This window comes from Asterias rubens, chromosome 8, assembly GCF_902459465.1.
Source record: "Asterias rubens chromosome 8, eAstRub1.3, whole genome shotgun sequence".
Taxonomy (NCBI): domain Eukaryota; kingdom Metazoa; phylum Echinodermata; class Asteroidea; order Forcipulatida; family Asteriidae; genus Asterias; species Asterias rubens.
Window position 1 is genome coordinate 21,438,559 of NC_047069.1, and position 19,222 is coordinate 21,457,780.

General features: G+C 39.6%; 1 protein-coding gene across 1 annotated transcript in view; it reads right to left on the reverse strand.

The window, feature by feature from the left end:
* Nucleotides 1-865: 865 nt before the first annotated feature.
* LOC117293352 (triokinase/FMN cyclase-like) overlaps nt 866-19,222 on the reverse strand; it is a 33,467-nt gene continuing 15,110 nt past the window's right edge. Inside the window, exons 11-16 of the mRNA XM_033775644.1 lie at nt 13,446-13,580; nt 12,606-12,709; nt 9,688-9,791; nt 9,214-9,247; nt 5,400-5,492; nt 866-1,250 (exon numbers count right to left, since the gene is read on the reverse strand). Of these exons, the coding sequence (XP_033631535.1) occupies nt 1,095-1,250; nt 5,400-5,492; nt 9,214-9,247; nt 9,688-9,791; nt 12,606-12,709; nt 13,446-13,580 (626 nt within the window). The 3' untranslated portion in view covers nt 866-1,094. The remainder of the gene's footprint in view (nt 1,251-5,399; nt 5,493-9,213; nt 9,248-9,687; nt 9,792-12,605; nt 12,710-13,445; nt 13,581-19,222) is intronic.

Genomic DNA, 19,222 nt, shown 5'->3' on the forward strand with positions numbered 1-19,222 from the left:
TATCTTGGTGATTATCGTTCAAAACCCGTAATAAAACGAGAAACAAACTACGTTGATGGTGATTTCTTTCCCATTCATTATTACTTTTCTGAAAAAAAATAAAATAAAAATGGAAGTAATAAAGGTAAAATCAATTCCATATTATTGTCTTGAGCCTAGCAGCGAGTCGAGTTAGACCTCTTGTATTGCATACAGCCACTTGGTGCTGTTGATAAAAGTTGTTAATCGTGCTCACTGCAGACATTTTAGGATTAACCCCGAGACGAAGAAGGTTTTGTAAAACGCACTGCTATCGGCACTTGGCTTCGTATAATCAAATAATGCTGTCGATTCTGTCCAAACTATACTGGCAGAAGGCCTATATGTCGCGGGGAAACAATTTATTCATTTTTAATGGGAAATGAGATGTGGTTTAACAATCATATTAATCAATTTAAACATTTTTATAACAGTTTGATGTTTCGGGGGGGGGGATCTTAGTATTTCTCATTATTTCTTTTTTTAATGAGGGGGGAGGGGAATTTTAATAATGTCTCCAATTACAGGTTTTCATTATTGCGCTGAGCCTAATAATAACAACCAATTATTATGTAGAGCATTTCACAATAACCGTATCAATGCGTTTTACATTAGTGCCGTCATTGTAGGGCCAAAAACACCATTTTTGTTTTAAATGTTTCTCAGCTCCCTTAGGAGTATACAACATGGGCAACCTTTTATATCGCTCAAAGGGTCTTTTCAAACACAATATCAAACTCTACCATCGCAGGTACCCATTTATACCCCTTGGTGAAGAGAAGCAATTATAGTAAAGTATCTTGCTCAAGGACACAAGTGTCACGACCGGGATTCGAACCAACACTCCGGTGCCTCAGCACCAGAACTTGTATAATTTGCAAAAGAAAGTGAAACAAAATAATTGACAAAATACTTAATTTATCCGATGTATGGCATCCCTGATATAGCTAAATATAGTGCTATTAATTATAACTATTTCCTGAACGGTATGATTGAAAACTGTATAAATTTACATGAGAAAATATTTGTTTTTCTTTTCTAATGTTATGAAAACAGCATGGGATGAGAAGAGTGCCTTACTCAACGTCATAAGCTCGACATGCAGCACGGAGCCAGATTGCAACTGCCTGTGCCCCAGGGTCTACTTCCTTTACTAGATCCCGGTTGACATAACTAGCTCGTCCTGCTCTAGCCTGCATCAAGCCAGTTTCTACCGCTTTATCTTCCGCTGCCTAGGGGATGAAAACAATACAAGAATGACTTCAAGAAACATGTTTGCTTGTTTAAGATGTATCCACAGTGGGTTACAGGTATAAATAAATCCATAATTTGGGAAGGGGGTATGCATGGATAATACATCACTGACAACATCAGGAATTCGGCATCTTTGGGTAGCAACAAAAACACAAAGTGCAGCCTGCAACATACAATATACAATCTGCCTTGATTGCAGATTCTTAAGATACATGTCTTAACCAAATGTCTTAACCAGAGGTAAATTACCTCCCTAGAGGCGCTAAAGGAAGATAAGTCTTAAAGAAGTTTAGGGTTTTAAACATACGTCGTTTAATGAACCTTGCAGGACAAGCTCACATGAACTAAATAATAGGACAATAACAGTTTGCAAAAGAAGGTTGTGGCTGAGTTGCACAACCATTTATCCAGTCATAAAAACCTTTCCTTCGACAAACCGCTTGCTGTTTTTATAACATCTGGTCTCAACAATTAAGTAACACTAACAATATTAGATTAAAATAACAAACACAGCAGTACCGCCAAAGGGACATGTCACGAAAAGGAATATACTAGTCTCGCATATCGGCGTCCATGCTTATCATATCATGCAATATTACTGCATGTCTCTTAAACAATGTGTAGATTTATAGAGACAGTTTGAACGGAGAATAATACAGATTGTTAACAGCCATTTGGTTAAGCAGCTATAAACCCTTCTCATCAGCAAGACATGTATCTTAAGAATCTGCAATCAAGGCAGATGGTAGACGGCAGCTGTGAATAATGATACCGAATATTACATGACATTAATCATTGTGATTAGTAGATGCAGAATGGAATCAAGTTACGACATCAACACCATCATCCATCAACTCATAAACACTTTTCCTGAAAGGTTGGGCAGCAAATAAGTGAAGGTTGATGAGTATATGGTAGATCGTGTTTCTATGTGGTAGATGTTTCAGGTCCAAGGTGTAGATTATAATTAATTCCAATGTACATTTGTAGGGTGTGGTAAAAGTACTTCCGAAGCTAAGAAACAAATGTGTTTATTTAACAACACACCGATGTTTCGAGACGAGATACAAAAATGAATTGCAGTACCCACGGATAACACTTCTGTTTATGAGAGAGAACATAAGAACTAAAATACAAACGATGAAATTTTTTTTTATTTAATTGGCACAATCTATATAAACCAGATATAAAGACGCAACAAATCAAAGACATCAGTCCTTAACGTCGTTCAATTTTCACAAGCTGCTTCATCAACTGCAATGAAGTTCTTCCAAAAAAATTCAAATCGACTTCGTATTCTTGTTTTCTGACTTTTATGATAAGCATTAACGAAGTATCACCGTCTTATAATAGCCCATAGTTTAAGACACGAGGAAATTCATGAAATGAGTTATCCAGTCATCTTGAATTCGATATCCCGATCTTCTCAAAGGAAAGCTAAAACTCCAACAACAACAAACTCCGTTTACAAACGGTGGGTTATTATTTATAAACATCACAAGCCCAATCATGCATTGGCTTCATGCATGGACACACCACCATGAAGTACCTGGCCATTTAAATAATTTGATTGTTTGCAAATTATACATTGCACTTTTGAAGTAATTATGATATACAGTTCTCTTTTGTCAGTCTCAAGTCTCAACGTGCAACTATAAATGTTCCTTTCCGTACTCTCTAAATGTTAAAGAGTGAAAAACAACACTTTTTACATTTCGAGCTGTCCCCCAGATGGCTCTTTTTAGAAAAGAGTGGGGGTTATTTCGTGACACTTGTGTCCTTGAGCAAGATACTTTAATATAATTGCTTCTCTTCACCCAGGGGTATAAATGGGTACCTGCGATGGTAGAGGTTGATATTGTGTTTGAAAAGGCCCTTTGAGCGATATAAAAGGTTGCCCAGGTTGGACATCGTGTTGTGTGTCCTCAAAGAAGAATTCAGACCTTTTAAAAAAAACGATGGTCTTCTTTCGATTTGTTCTCGCTTTCGATACGCACTAGACGAATACAGCTTATGCAAATTATGTATATGTAATATGAGTCATACCGGAGAAAATATAACAAAATACACGTTTGCATGTAGCCTATTTCTATTTCCTCCTGATGGGCGATACGAAACGATTAAAGAGTTTCTATTGAGGACGCGAACGTCATGACTGGGGCTCAAACAAGCGTTCTATACCCCCCCCCCCCCGAGTTCAATGCATCGCTCAGCCATGGCGAGCTCGTACAATAATGGACAGTACAGAAATGCGGGGTTGCTTTTATCATAAATTAGTTATTAGTTTGTTTTATAAATAGGACGCATAATAATGTAAGCAGCTGATGTTGTTATTAAAGGGACTAGTCTGAAAAAACTGACTTGATTTGATAAAATTGAGAATGAAGTTTATCTGAATTATGACAAGTACTGTTTCAAAATAAAACAAAATAAACAATTGCAAGCATTGTTTCAACGCCTAGTTAAGGAAAGGTTGAGCTTGTGGGGTTGGGCGATATCATAGTCACAAGATGAACATGTGCTGATCAAATAGGCCCTATCGGGCTGCTCAAACCACGGCAATGGGGTAAGGCTCTAATCTGGGCTCCGTCGGTCAAGGGAGTTCACAACGGCGGACTGTGATGTGGGGCTGGGAAGTGTCGTTCTTTGACTTTTAGGTTGTTCACTTTAAAAATTATTGTCTGCTTTCTCACCATACGAAAAGCCACTTCTGGTATTGTCAGCAAGTCAGCAATTCACATTAATGAAGACTCTGGATACTTGAAGATTTATTTCAACCCACCGAATACATTACAACTAACGGATTCACTTACTGTCTATGCATAAAACATGGACGCCGATAAACATACGAACATCTATATCCCTACTTTGACGACAGCGGCGTCAAACTAAATGATAAAACACCAATACCTCATGGATAGTGTGGTTTATGAGTCTGCAATAATGAAGTCTGAGTGGTGTGTTGAAAAGAGTCAATACAACACTAACTGACATGAGCCGGGCACCCAAAAAAACTTTCAAATATAGAAGTCAGTAAGTCTTATCCCTAACTGATGGGTAATACAACAAAAAAGATCCCTTCAAATATAAAAGTCAGGAAGTCTCGTCCCTAATGTCTTAAACAAAAAAATAGAAGTCAGTAAGTCTTATCCCTAACTGGGTAATACAACAAAATGAATAATGTTGGGTAAAAATCTAATGACTAAACATACCTCAATATAATGTTAATAATAATCATGATAGTTATCGACGAAAACAAATGTGGTTTCTGCGGATGGAGGGGACACAAAACAACATTAAGGTAATACGTCACTACAGTTACCCCGGTTACACTGTCCAATAATTATTTGGATCACTACATGAACATGCCATACTCTGTGCAATGCAATTACATCTTATACGCCAAGGTCGAACTCGTCGAGTTTGCCCAATGAACCACAAAATGCTTCCCCCTGCTGGCCTGTAAAAACACTTTGCCTATCTCAACTAGGGACGTTGATTACATTTTTACTATACATGGTTCTTCTGTATTCAGTGCAGTCGCTTTCTCTGATGTAATCTTTGAGCCCCCCCCCCCCCGCTCCTCTCCCTTCTGAGTGACTAAAACAAAACCAGGTTCCTCAAATAATTGATAAGGTGATTGAAGGTCCGACATCCAAGTGAAGGGCGTGTCCGGAACCAATGCAAATCTAGTGCTCAAATTTAGCAAGGGTCCATTGCTAAATTGTAGTACGGTTGTCATTTTCTTACAACTATTTTGTCTACTATCCGAGTTCTCTTGCAAAATCTTGTCAAACACTGCTGCTCACAACCTTGCTAAAATTAAGCCAGGGACCACAGTTAAATTGATGTCGTGTGAATAGCACTTTAAAGTCTCGTGTGGCATCAAGCAATACGTATAACAAAACACGCGCTGCCCCCTCCCCCCACCACACCCCCACCCCCCCCCCCCGAACCCACCAGCTATCCATATATTCACAGGCCCAAGCCATTTGATTGGTGATTTCGGCATGAAATTGTTCAATTGATTTTATCCCTGGTTTGATGATGTGCTTCATGAATACGATGCCATGGTTTCCAAAGTAAACAAATGTGATTGATTGAATCATGATTGAATCAAGTCTTACCTCCACGGCTTGCCGAAAGTGGGATATGTCCAATACCTCCTGTTTGGACTGGTCTGTTTTTAGTGTTGCCAAGGCAGCGTGCATTGGGTCGAGCTGTCAAAATGCGGAGAGAGAAAATGTTAACTTTATAAACTATGAAATGAAGCAGCTGTAAATAATGGCGGAATACCAATCCACAAGAAATAATTACATCTGTAACATTTCAAATTTGAGGGAATGCTAATAGCAGTTGAACTTTGAAGACCCGCTTTTTTTTTTTTTTTTTTTCGTTTGTGGCATTGGAACTCATCAAAATCTCTGACAAAACTGAACCGCTTTTAAACCAAATTTGGAAAGAACAAAAATCATAGAGGTTGTTGTTTGGTTTTGTTCAAGGAAGTGTAATAGTGTCACAGATCAAGCAAAAAAAGTGATCTAATGGAAACAGGTGTGTACTTATTTTAGAGTATCCCATTAAGTGAAATATTCTGCCACTTATCAAAAGTCCATCAACGCACTGAGTATTTTTACCAGCGCGTGGGTAGACATTAAATAAAAGCTATAGATTGGAAGGGAATGTCATTCATGTTAATGACATCAAGGCGGAAATCTGGCTCCACTCCCTTCAAAGTAAACCCTTTTACCTAATCATGAATTAATCAATCAAAGCAACGCCCAAATCATAATTTAGATTTTTGGTTAATTTGTTTAAAAAACCACAACGTGTTGATTTGAAATCTAAAAATGCAGGCGTTTTGGTCTGGGTTCATGTTGAAAATATCCATTACCATTAAGGCGAAGAGTAAAAATGAAACAGGCTCTTCGCCGAGCAAGGACTCTGAAAGGCCACGTTTAGTAAAATTTACTCAACAAATATATAGTATTACATGTATAAGCATAAAAATTACCATGGTAACGGGCATATGGGCGCTGTTGGTAGTGTAAGACGATGAACAACTCCCTCTGAAGTAACAACGTTTTTATAGAAATACACAATTTCTCTTAAAATAATTAAACCCGAGAATGACTTCAGGCCTGAACACATTCTCAAACATGAAAGAACACACTTGCGCAACACGAGTGTTTTGTTCTGTGATTTTCTTGCAACTTTGATAATAAGCCGAAATGTTTACAGGTTTGTTATTGTATGCATACCGTTGGGGTACACCAAGTGCATGTACTGGTCTTTGAACAAAACAAACGTGCTGAGTGCCTTTAACAGAAAGTGATTATAACAAGGTGCAAGCAGAAAAAAACGACTTCGGTTGCGCGTCTGAAGTATGCACCCAACTTCAGCTGTATGAAGTTAAAATAGACGTTTAAGTATTAAATGAAAGTGGTATGCACTATAGTTTTTTTGTTTTTTTTATGAAACAAACTGGTAGTGTTTAAGCCTGCATCACCCGAGTTATACAGAATTGTTATCATGCAGAACCACTTAATTCAATCTGCTCATAATTTGTTTACACTTTGTTTCATACTTAGTGCATTTCTTTTAGCTAATAGCAAACGGTGATAATGTAGACACTTCACCACTCTGGACACTTAAAAAGGCGGGAGTGTAAACAATCACTTAAAATGGGTTTTGGTTATAGGGATCTAGCCATCAAATCAACTGTGAGAAGAGTGTGCTATTTTCAGGAAGTTGTTTGATCTTTGTAATGCTTTTAAAAGGTGTTTTCCTTGAAGACTCTCGTTCAGGTGGTTTGCACTCTCAGAATATTTAAAATAAATATATCAATGAAATTATCACAATCCGAGAGTTATGGGCCTTTTCCAAACCTAGGATTACACTCCGGCTTTGACCTGGTCTCCGTTATCCACGTAGGAGCAATGTGCACTTATTAGCACAGCGATCCAACACCAAACAATCCCAGGAGCCGGAACACAACCCGGGGTTTGGAGTATTGGGATTGAAGACTTGGTATGAATTATTCCGCATGTCTTCGAATAGTCGACACCAAGTATTAAACGTTGTTCAAACGGCAATAGTTCGACAACCATCTCAATAGGTTCTTCATTGCACCATGTTTTCAAGAAATGGTTGAATCTCGCATTGTTGTCACTATTAAAAACCGTATTACCTTTTAAACAGTGCCTATGGTACAAGTTTGATTGTGATCAACAGAACTCCAGAAATTAACTATGAAATAATTTTTCAACAGTCTTGGTCAGTTTACATGTTATGAGGCCCACACTCTAATTGCTTCAATTTTCTTCAAACAATATAAGGCCAATGGTCAAAACGGGATCAACAGTCGAGTTCAACAACTGGTTGAAGACGCATAATTCACGATCCATTCATACGGCTTCACCACACCGTTCAATTACGAACATGCTTGAATCAATGTTGGTTTCATTTCATCCCGAACGTTTAAAAGTGAAAAGGCAAACAAGTTAAGACCATACATAAAACAGACGAAAAACATGTACAATTTAGCAACCTTGAGACTAAACAAACGTTTTATATACTAAGGCTTGCATATCCCTGCTTGACATTTTCAAAATGATTGATGGATGACAATTTCTTATTTTTATTTCAGTGGTTTAATGTAGTTCAAACATCATAGCTCAAACATTATAGTTCAAACATGTAGTTCAAACATTAAAAGCATGAACCGTTTCTGTTCCTGTTCATTGACTATGTTTGAGTACGTATAGTCAAAACACATGTCATTGGTTGGTTGCACTTTATGTTGAGGAGTGCTTTACTTAGAAGGAGATTTCCTCTATCCTGACATCGTTCACTCGAGTGAGGCAAGGAATGAAGTTAAATCGACAAGGAGCTTGACTGGTACAACACTAATTAAATGAATCACATCTGGGCCAAACGTAATAGCTGTATGGTCCCTCAATGCAGTTAAATGCTATTCAATGCAATTCAAATTTATTTCCACTAACACATTTCCATAAAAAATAATGACAAAACTACTTAGTTATGCATAAACTGAAAGACAGAAAAGGAATAACCATAGCAGGAGAGCGCGTGGAAGCAAGGCTCAAAATAAGCCAGGTAGTTTGTAGCGGCTTGCCTTTATACAACAAAATACATAACAAGGTACTAAGACCTACTTAGGACAATACGAAGACGAAACAAACAAACAGACAGACAAACAGACATACATAGGACAGCAGACAGACAGACAAACAGACGAACCAACTATGCTGAATGATATAAATTTGCATCGGGGATAAAGAACATAAGTTTTGTATAAGCGTTATGATACTCAGTACTTTCCCGAGTCTATCACAGGCATCTTACTGGGCTGAATGAGTATGCTGCACGACCTCGTCATCGAAATGCAAACATCTTAATACAACTCAGCGATTCAGATACTCGTTTGGGTATCTTGTATAACGAACGTACCCTTACATTTATCAAGAACAGCAAACTTAAATAAGTTCGCGCTTGGCCTTCGAAAGACCGAATAAAAATAAATCAACTTCAACTTCCCGTCCACAAAATTAGTGACATGTCCCATAAATGATTTGCAAACGATTAGTGGAGCGGAAGAGGTAAGTGCTTTTCAATTTGTGCTTCAGGTAGAACATGAGATTACACACATCATTCTAATTGCAATGGTGAGAGATGCAAGTCCCATAGGTTAGGTTTTGCACTTTATGGCAAGTATAAGAAAAAATAATGAGGCTTGTTTATAAGAATCATGAAATATTGGGTCGTCGAGTCGAGGCAAGACCAGACCTGTAGGTTCCTTGTGGAGTATCTCAGTCGATGTCATTAAGAACAATGCGAAATAGCAACATTGCAGATGAGATGCCGAAATGCATATCAAGAAAGGACACAGACAAATAACGACAGTCAATCGTGACTTACCATGGTTCGGTCCCCAGGCTCCGCTCCACCATATCTGCAACAAGGTGGGGGGGGGGGGGTGAAAGTAGGAATGCAAATAAACTATTGTTTAGATCAGTTTCTTCCTTAATTGTTTTGCTCGAATGGCTTGTCTATTGTGCTGCTACATATTTAATTGTATGTCGTCCTTCTTTTTGTCACTCTCTTCTTTATTTCTGCGGGCTAAAGTACAGAAAATACGATAACTTGTTGAATCGTTTTAACACACAAACAGTTCCCAAACAGGCAAAATGTGCTGAGCACTATGGTCTGCCTGCTATAATACAGTGCAGTTCAATGTGTATACACATTACTCTAAGGACACAATAAAGGGTGAACTTTCAGTTGCTTCTTTGTCTTGTGAGCAATTTGAAAACAAAGGACTGTTTCTCTGTCAAAATGTAGCTACACCCTGTCCGTCACTGCCTGACAATAACGGTCTTGTCTATTATTCACCTGCATACAGCCTGAATACCAGCGTCAAGAGCGTCAACCCAGTGAGTTGCTTCAGGATGAGATTGGAGACGTCTAGCTGCTGCTGTCAGAAACAACGTGTAGAGCTAATGGGGGTATGAAAACACATAAGTTAGAAATGGAACTAACTATCCTTAAGAGAATTTGAGTCCAATCTATTAATATAAACATTTTCTTTATGTAGATACTTAACAATTCAACCAATGTTCATGAAATAGGCATTCACCTCAAGAGTATGAATATGCTCCCCTGTCGTAATGGTGATAAGGCCAGTTATCTGCCCCTTGATTGTTTCATTTTTCTTGATCCCCAAGATGTGTGATAATCTCACTTCATTGTAGCCGCCGGCTAATTTAACTTAGTATACCAAACACCCCGAAGCTTAACAGTTCCAGCAGGCTTTCAAACCAGTCATTCTGTAAATCGGCACTTAAAAGCACCGGACACCTTTGATAATTGTCAAAGACAAGTACTCTCAATTGGTGTATCCCAAAATGTGTATAAGATTACAAATCTGTGGAAATTGTTACTCAATTGGTCATTAAAAACTTACTTGATGAGCTGTTGAAAACATTGTGAGAAACGGCTCCCTCCGAAGTAACATAGTTTTTGAGAAAAAGGTAATTTATGTAATGTCCCACCAGGTGTCCGGATTTGTAATGGACAATTGGAACGTTGATTCTTTCGTGCCATCATACATAGATCGTCATGTTTTTTTATTTGATATGTATTAGATTTTCTGAAATATTTTTTTAAAATCAATTTTTTTTCCCCGCTTTTAATGTAATAAATCACATTATCTAATTGTTGTAGATTCTTTATATAAGAGGCCGATATCGTTGATAATATACTGAATTGAAATGTTTGGATACAACCAGTGAGAATACTGATATTTGACAATTACCAGAGGTGTCCAGTGCCTTTAAACAAAGTAAACTCTATATTATGTCAGATGTTTGTCCGTCTTTTTTGATATGTTAAATGACATTTCTCCACTGAAGTAAGTTTTCGACCAATGTGAAAACCACGATGGCTACTCACAGCATATATTAATTTTAAATTGCAACTTGTATTTATGTATTCTTTATTAGAAACAGCCATCTTTGGCATGTCATGAAAAATGATGACCTACGGTTTGACACAAGCCAGTAGACTGTGACTCTGTTTTTATTATTCTATTAATTAAAGGCTAGTCTGTTTCAAATGAGTCAACGTTCCAGTTGTTTTGGTAAAATAATAATAATAATTAACCATTCTTATATAGCGCATAACACATAGAAATCAAACATGTCCCTAAGCGCTTCTGAGAAAAACACAACAGAATACAAAGACAAGACGTACTGAATTAAATGATAAATAAGTGCGTCTTTAAAGCAATCTTAAACCTAATAATAGAATCAATGTTTTTTATGTGTTCCGGGAGATTGTTCCATAAGGTTGAGGCAGTGTGAACGAAGCTGCGTTCACCATATGATTTGGTTATCACTGGTGGAATAATAAACAACTTTTTCTTATTAGAACGAAGATTTCTAGAAGGTGTGTACAATGTTAACAGCTCTGTCAAATAAGGAGGCGCAAAATCATAAAACATTCATATGCTAACAACAATATTTTGAATGAAATGCGAGAGTGAATAGGTAGCCAGTGTAAGTCTCTTAGAATAACAGACACAGGTTCATGTTTCCTGATACGATAAATAAGACGAGCTGCAGAGTTCTGCACAACCTGCATCTTCTGCACTTGACGAGCCGAGATCCCAGAAAGGAGGCTATTGCAAAAATCAAGATGACACACCACAAAAGCATGAATCAAGCGTTCAGTGGTGTGTTTATCTATCAGGTTGCGAATTTTCCCGATTTTGTGAAGTGCAAAAGATGCTGATCTGCATTTCTGTGAAACAAAACTGTCCATAGTGAAATTATCATCAAATATTGCACCCAAATTACGACACTTCCTGACAGAATTAACCTGTATGCCATCTAAATCAATGAATGATATGTGATCTGTGGAACGAAAACGGGAAGATATGTGAAGGAATTCAGTCTTGTTGCTATTGAGCTTAAGACCGTTGATTTGAGACCATTCCTTAATTGCTTGAACACAGTCAACCATCTGAGTAATAACATCACGTGCTTCTGAATGTTTAAATGCAATATACAATTGAGTGTCATCAGCGTAGAACATTTTATGAACATTATGATTGTCAATTAGTGACTCTAGTGGAGCAGTGTACAGTGTAAACAACAGGGGACCTAGCACAGAACCTTGGTATATTTCGGTTGGTTGCACACTAATCAAACAACCATTATAAAGCAAGCAGAATGTATTCATTCAACCAGGTTGTGCCCCATTTAACTGCATGGCTCACAGTCTCACCATTAATACTGAGTCAACATTTATCTTCATAGAATATGAAGTGAGATTCATGCATAATTTGTGTTTGGTTCCAAAATAGCAGACATCCAAATCAATCAATATTAATGATACAACGCCCACAAGTTTGGCGATTGTCTATTCACAAAATGAATATTTCAAATGGAACTCTCACTTATTTTGAAGTTAATATCAACATATCAGTCATCCCGGAGGTTTTCATAATGGTCAATATCGAAGTCTTATTACAGCACACTTATCAACCAAGAGGATACTTAAGTGCAGTATGTCTGAAATACAGTCACAGTCACGGTTGATTAAAAGCAATTATAAAGACTCAACAAATATCTGCTTATTTTGACTGTCTCAATTGAAGAATACCCGACATCAAACTGAACTGACATAGTTCCGCTACTTTCACTGATGTTGTCACAGAGTAAAATGATAATAAATTTGCTCTTTGAACAGACAGTGACGGACAATGAGGTACTTTGTTACTTTGTATGTTTACGTTTCGGATTGCTCACCCCGCCAGAGGAACCGCCCATACTCTCACCAACTATACCGGCGAGGGCGCCAATCATCTCAACAGTTCCCATGGCAACAAGAGAATCACGACTACTCAATATAGCTGTATACACAAAGTTAAAATATAAACCCGTTATTGTTGTATAAATTAATTCAGCGTAGTTGTCAGCATAATTAGCATCTAGAAAGTAAAAAGCACACGTTCATAAGTAAAATTGTCCCGTTTTCTGGGTCTTTGTCTTCTTCTTTTCTCAGTGGGCATGATAATCCTAGTCGGTTTGTCAATGGTCCATTATCAATGGTCCATTATCAATGGTCCATTATCAATGGTCCATTATCTCTTGATGATTGATGTTCAGTCTCACTGAGGTCTCAAGTATGAGGTTTGTGCATTGAAGTAACCGAGAGGGTGTTTGACTTGTCCATTATTAAGAGTTCCTACTTCAGAGTCATCGGATCTGGCTAAAGTGTCTTCACTGCTGCTGAAACGGTGCTTTCTTGAATGTTCTTAAAAAATACACAACCAACTTGCCACTTCCTTTGAAACAACTGTATTCCTTAAAAAAATACTGAATAGTATGATCCCTTCTTGGTATTTTATCACTGTTTGCTAAATCCATACTTGGGACCAAGATGGTGGCTGAGCGACACAGTTCTTCGAATTGTATTTTTTGAAGTAATATAAACAGATGGGTGAACACTAGATTAATTTAACCAAATTTAACCAAGTTGTACGTTTCTGGGTAATAGCGCCCATACCGTGATACTAATTGATAAAGATTGGACTACGTAAAATGCAATGTTGAAACTACCAATCAATCACCACATCATGCTCTCACCCTCAGCACCACGCCGCATAGTGGAGCCACAATCACCATCTCCACCAGACCTATCTAACTCGTTCAGTCTGTCTTCAGACGCAATCAGAGACTCACAAATAGAAACCACAACTTTTAGCAGTCTAGTTGACGATCCTGTAGATGAGAAAGTTCACGTATTAATTTATGCAACAAATATAACTGTTTCTCCATTTTTGGAAAGCGGACTGGTACTTCGGCACCATTTAGGTCACTTTTCTCAGTCAAACATCCTAAGAATTTCAATTTGATTTTGCCTAAAACACCATAACAAGAGTATAATATAAACCGACTCAAACTAGCCCAAACGAGGGCAGGGCTGTCTCTTTATGCAAACGTATAATTTTAGGATTATATTGATGAGTTACAATCTTTTCACGGCTTAGCAAGCTGCACATTTCTACAAAACGGGATTCCGATTAAGATAGCGTCTATACATTAAGTGCCTCGGTTCCTAGCAACTCATTGCGAAGGGTGTATCAGTCTAGTGTGTATTGTGTCCGAACGATGTACATCGAATCAATCCTCTACACTTTGGGCGCGACCTTAAACCAAATTAAAAAATAACAAGAACCAGAGTTCGTTAAATGTCACAATGCTTGACAGCAAGGTTGTACAGCAATGAAGAGACAGAAAGTTCCCGGACAATCTAGCTGCGATTCAGGGAGACACTTGACGGGTTCATAGCAATCGTTACCTATACCTTAGTAACACGGATCGGAGCAACTGCCAAATCAGACGAGCATTTCCCCATGATTAGTCTCATCTTGTTTATCCCCAGCCCTTTCAAATCAATATCACAGACGGAAATAGGCTGAGGGACCATACCCCTTCCCCCGATGGGAATAGCGTCTTCATCTATGCAGAAAATAATGGTGATAACAATCCTAGAGCATGTATAAAGCACAAAAACACGGGGAAAGACAAATATAATGTAAAAACACTTCACAGCAACTTAATTAAGGAAGTAATTAAGCATTATTGATGGTTATATAATTTCGGAATTTTATACCTGAAAATTATTTGGTAATGAGAATCTTTATTTCAGGAAACCCAAGAGAAGAAAGAAAACAAAGAAGATTTAGGGATGTACGATTTAGAGACTTAGTAGTTTCAAAGAATATCATTTACGATTCACTTTGACAATTAATGTCTTCCCAAGTTATCGCGTGACTGGTTTTCAACTCCCAAAAGGAAAACAACACTCTTTAAACGGTGGCCATGGCAACGAAACACCTGTTCGCCTCTATTTTTCTGTCCTGTTTTTTTGTGTATTCTCTTCCCCCACGTTTTGCAAAGAGACCCTCCACCTCGCAGGAAAAAGATCACTCATGACACGACACGTTGCTCATCCTCTCTCATCCTAACGCCTCCGGTTAAACCTTCGCAGTCTGTTTGGTCCAAGTCAATTCTAGAGGAGTCGACCATACATCATGGACCCACTCAAGCTTATGCAGTAAATTGACGATAGAGTCGACGGTACACAGGTTGTAAAGGGAGCTGATATACCGCGCTGTATATATTAATATCAGAGATCCAAAGTTTGGATGTTTAATTAGAAGTGTACACGGCGTGTTTATGTTTATAAGGACCCAAATGGTTGTGTTCCATTACACTGGTTAGATGGTAATGCTTCATTAATGAAGACTGATTAATAGTACAGCGGATAAGCTCCCATACTATGAAGATTGTGCACTTTTGAGAAAAGCATGAAACTTCTAGCATAGTTAGGTTGGACCATAAAGATCAGTTTTAGATGTGGAGGGAAATCAGATTTGACCTCTGATGACCTTGAGAGGTCAAAATCCAAAATGGCCGCCAATCTGCCTATTCTTATGTAAAAACACGCTTAAGTTTTGAACCAAATAGTCTAGAAAAACCCTTAAGGTGTCCTTTCCAACTAAATTGGGGATGCCAATTCATTTGGTAATACTTGCAAGCTCACCAAAACTTTAGGTTTTGCAGAAAGGTCAAGGTTAAGGTAAAAATTTACCAAAAAAAGGCAAATTTCGCATGTTTACAACATGTTTAGCCATTAATTTGTCATGTGTTCTCCCCTATATTCTAAAATGTATCTTGGGGTGGTTCTCCTGCATATAGTCCCTCATCTTAATCTTTCAGTAAGTTCATTCCACTAATTAGCAACATTCCATTATTTGTCTTGTAACTGGCCATATGCATAGCATGGTCAGTGGGCACTATACGCGCGAAGCATGCAAGGAACGTGGAGTCAAGTTCAGCACATCATGGATGCTGCTGAGAAACTCCACTCCCAATCTAGTTATCCCAAGGTCCATGCAGCAATCCAAAGTAGAGGGCTGGTTGACAAGCCTCAATCTGGGAGTATGTGTCTCCTATATGACAGGCTTTTGCAACACTCATCAAACATTGCAGATGGTGTCTGCCAGCGGTCTTAGGGTGGAAAATGTAGTGTGCCTGCCAAAGATGCGTCTTGGACTGTTTACAACAGGAGCTGTGGACTACATTGTACATCGACCACAATCCAAGCTCTGCCTGCAACTGCTAAAGATTCCTTCCACGACATTGGCATCTCACTTATGCAGCATACATCACACACACAGGGTGGAACTGAACATAGTGTACCGGTGGTTAGTCAGGGTGGCTCTTCCACCAAGTCAGTACCACCTATGCCATCAGCCCATTGTGCCACCAGCTGCCCTCGAGACAAAGTACTCGAGTGCGCTGTGTGTACAAAGTTCCGTGAGGCCTTCCAACCTCTTGGCAGCTGCATCTGCTACAGAAGATGAGTATCCATGGCTCAGCAAAGTCAAGACGGCTGTTGAAGAGTCTACCATGGATGGCTGGATATCGTATAGTCTGCCTACCATGTTGACACACAGGGCATTGTCATCCCACCGCAATCAAGGCACTGCTGCCTCTGTTTCTTAACAATGTTCACTCCAGGGCAATGAAACGGCACTCCATGAACATTGTTAAGTTTTGTTTGACGTTGGTTCAGAACCTGACCAACCCCTGTATGCTCGTGCAAAACAAGTTCAGTGAACCTAGCTGGCCAGACACTCACTCAGAGCAGATGATCGTTTCGTAATCATGTTGGGTCGTTCACACAGCGAGATGGCCACATTAAAGTTGCTGGGAGACTGATTTGAAGATAGTGGCTCGACAAAAGCCCTGGTATGGCTGACATTGCAAGTTCCGGAACAGCCAATTCTTTCATACGTGCCAGACACATCACCAAGACCAGCCATGCACATCAGGTCAAAGCTGCAAGCCTTTTTACACTCCTCCAACAAGCTTACAATGGTGATGATGCCATTAAGCCAGACAGTCCGCCTCTTGAGGAGTGGTGCACACGGCAAGCAAAGGATTGTGTCCACTTCGACTACTGGCTCAAGAGCCTGTCGTTAGAGCTTCTTCTACTGCGGTACATCAGGTCTCTTCGTGTAGGTAACTTCAAGCTGTACGTAGAATCTCTGACACAGATTATGCCCTGGATGTTTGCCCTAGACCAAGCACACTACTCCAGATGGCTTTCCGTACACATCCGTGACATGACGACTCTCGCTGCAAAAACTTCCAGGTGTCCAAGCAGAATTCTTGTCTGTGATGCACAAAACCAGCAACAAATTCTGCCATAGCAATAGCAATAGCAATAGCTACTGCTACAGCAATTGACCAGTGCCATGAGCAGAACAATGCAATGGTGAAAGGTTCTGGCGGGGCTTTTGGACCGACTGGCAATCCAGGTGCACTACGACGCTGGATGGTAGCAGGGACAGAAATTTGCCAGGATCACTACAGAATTTGAAAAACAGGTCACAAAGCAAAATAATGGTGTGGCTAAACCTGAACACCAGCAACCTGGAGTGTAAGCAGCAACCCTGAGGGATCTTTTGAAGGCACTTTTGACAGTACTCAAAGAGATGGGCAATCCATTTTAGAACACAGTCACACAAACACTTCCTCAGACAAAGTATCACTTTTCAGTAGGCCATCGGCCAAGGTTATGTCAAAACAGAAGGCACAGCTCGCAGCACTTAAGAGTGACTGTGGTCTCTTTCCGAGGCTGTACATCTTGTGTCAGACACGGGACAGACACGGACAGTTTCTTCTCCAATGAAAACCAGGCCGCCCGCCAGCTCCATCAACTTGAGGTAAAATGCGGATTGGAGTTTAAGCACATCTACTTCGCTGCCTGAAATCTGATCTGCTTGAAAACAGTTGTGCACCTGTGGGGGCCGATGCAATAACTCTTGACGGTACAGCTGTGGTTTAAATGCTTAATCCTGGAACAAGAGTTTGGAGAAAGAGGGTTCGCCCCACACATCTTTGCTCAACTCGAGAAAAGCATCCGTATCGACCTTGTCTGGGATGTATACTTACATAATAGCCTAACAGCCTCAACAAGACAGAAGAGGGGAAAAGGCACAAGGAAAAGGGTGAATCCTGCTACTGTGCTTCCAAAAATCGGAAGGCCTTCCTTAGAGTCAAAGAGAACAAAACCGAATTGTTTGCTTTCCTGTCACACGACCAGTAGGAAGTGGAGTACTCTGCTCTCTTGCTGAGTCACACTTGGCCCGCCTTACCCCATGCTCACAACAGGAGGCTGAGACTCGTTAACTTCTGCATGTGGCCGATGCTGTGCAAAACAGGATGTCAAAAGGTAACGTGTACCGTTGATACTGATGTGGCTGTACTGGGTGTGGCTTCATTCAGCAAAACAACTCCTGAAGAGCTGGGGATCGCCTTTTGGTGTCGGATCAAGCTTTCTGTTCATGAAATGGTTGCCAAAATGTGTCCGACACAGTGCCTCACTCTCCCAGTCTTCCATACGTTCACTGGGTGTGCCACTGTGACTTCATTCGCAGGCAGAGGAAAGAAGACTGCCTGGGAAACTTGGAAGTCTTTCCTAGAGGTGAATGATGCTTTCAGTGAACTCCTATGCATGCCAAGTGAGGTCAGTGAAGGATCTATGTCACTGCTACAGCAATTTGCCGATGTACAACCTAACCAGTGAGAGCATGGAAGTGAATGATGCCAGAAACCAGCTCCTCATACAGAAGTCTAGAACCCTGGAGAACATTCCCCCAACCCATGGGCAGCACTCAAGCAGCACATCAAAGGAACTTGTTACCAGGCCAACTGTCGGAACCAGGCACTGGCAAATGATCCAGAGATGCCAGAGCCATCTGACTGGGGCTGGACAAACGAAATAACTTGGTGGCAGACTATTTGGACCACTTTTTTGGAAGAATCAAAATCATGCCATGAATTGATCCATGGTCGCTGCAAGAAAGGATGCACATGTTGCAGCTGATGTGTCAAAGCTGCACTCAAGTGCACTGCACTGTGCTCTTGTTCTGGAGACTGTTAGATGTTGTCAGTTACCATTAGATATACATAAGATGGACAGTGCTAATTTGATGTTGATAACTATAGTGGTAGTAAACTAGGTTTTAGGTCGTATTTGAAATAGCCATTCTAGTCTACTGGACCCAATGCCATAGAATTGCTTACTGGTAAGCACATCTTTGTGCCATCTGTAGTTGACAAATTTTCTCAAGCATAAGCGTGTACAAAACAAACACCCCTTTTGTTTACCTTGTTTGACCTTGACCTTGACCTAAATGCATATCTTTGAGATTTGAGATCTCCCATGCATTACCAAATGAATTGGCATCCCTAATTTAGTTGGAAATGACACCTTTAACATGACAAATAAATCGGTATGCCTAAACATGTTGTAAACATTCAAAATTTTCCTTTTTTGGTAAATT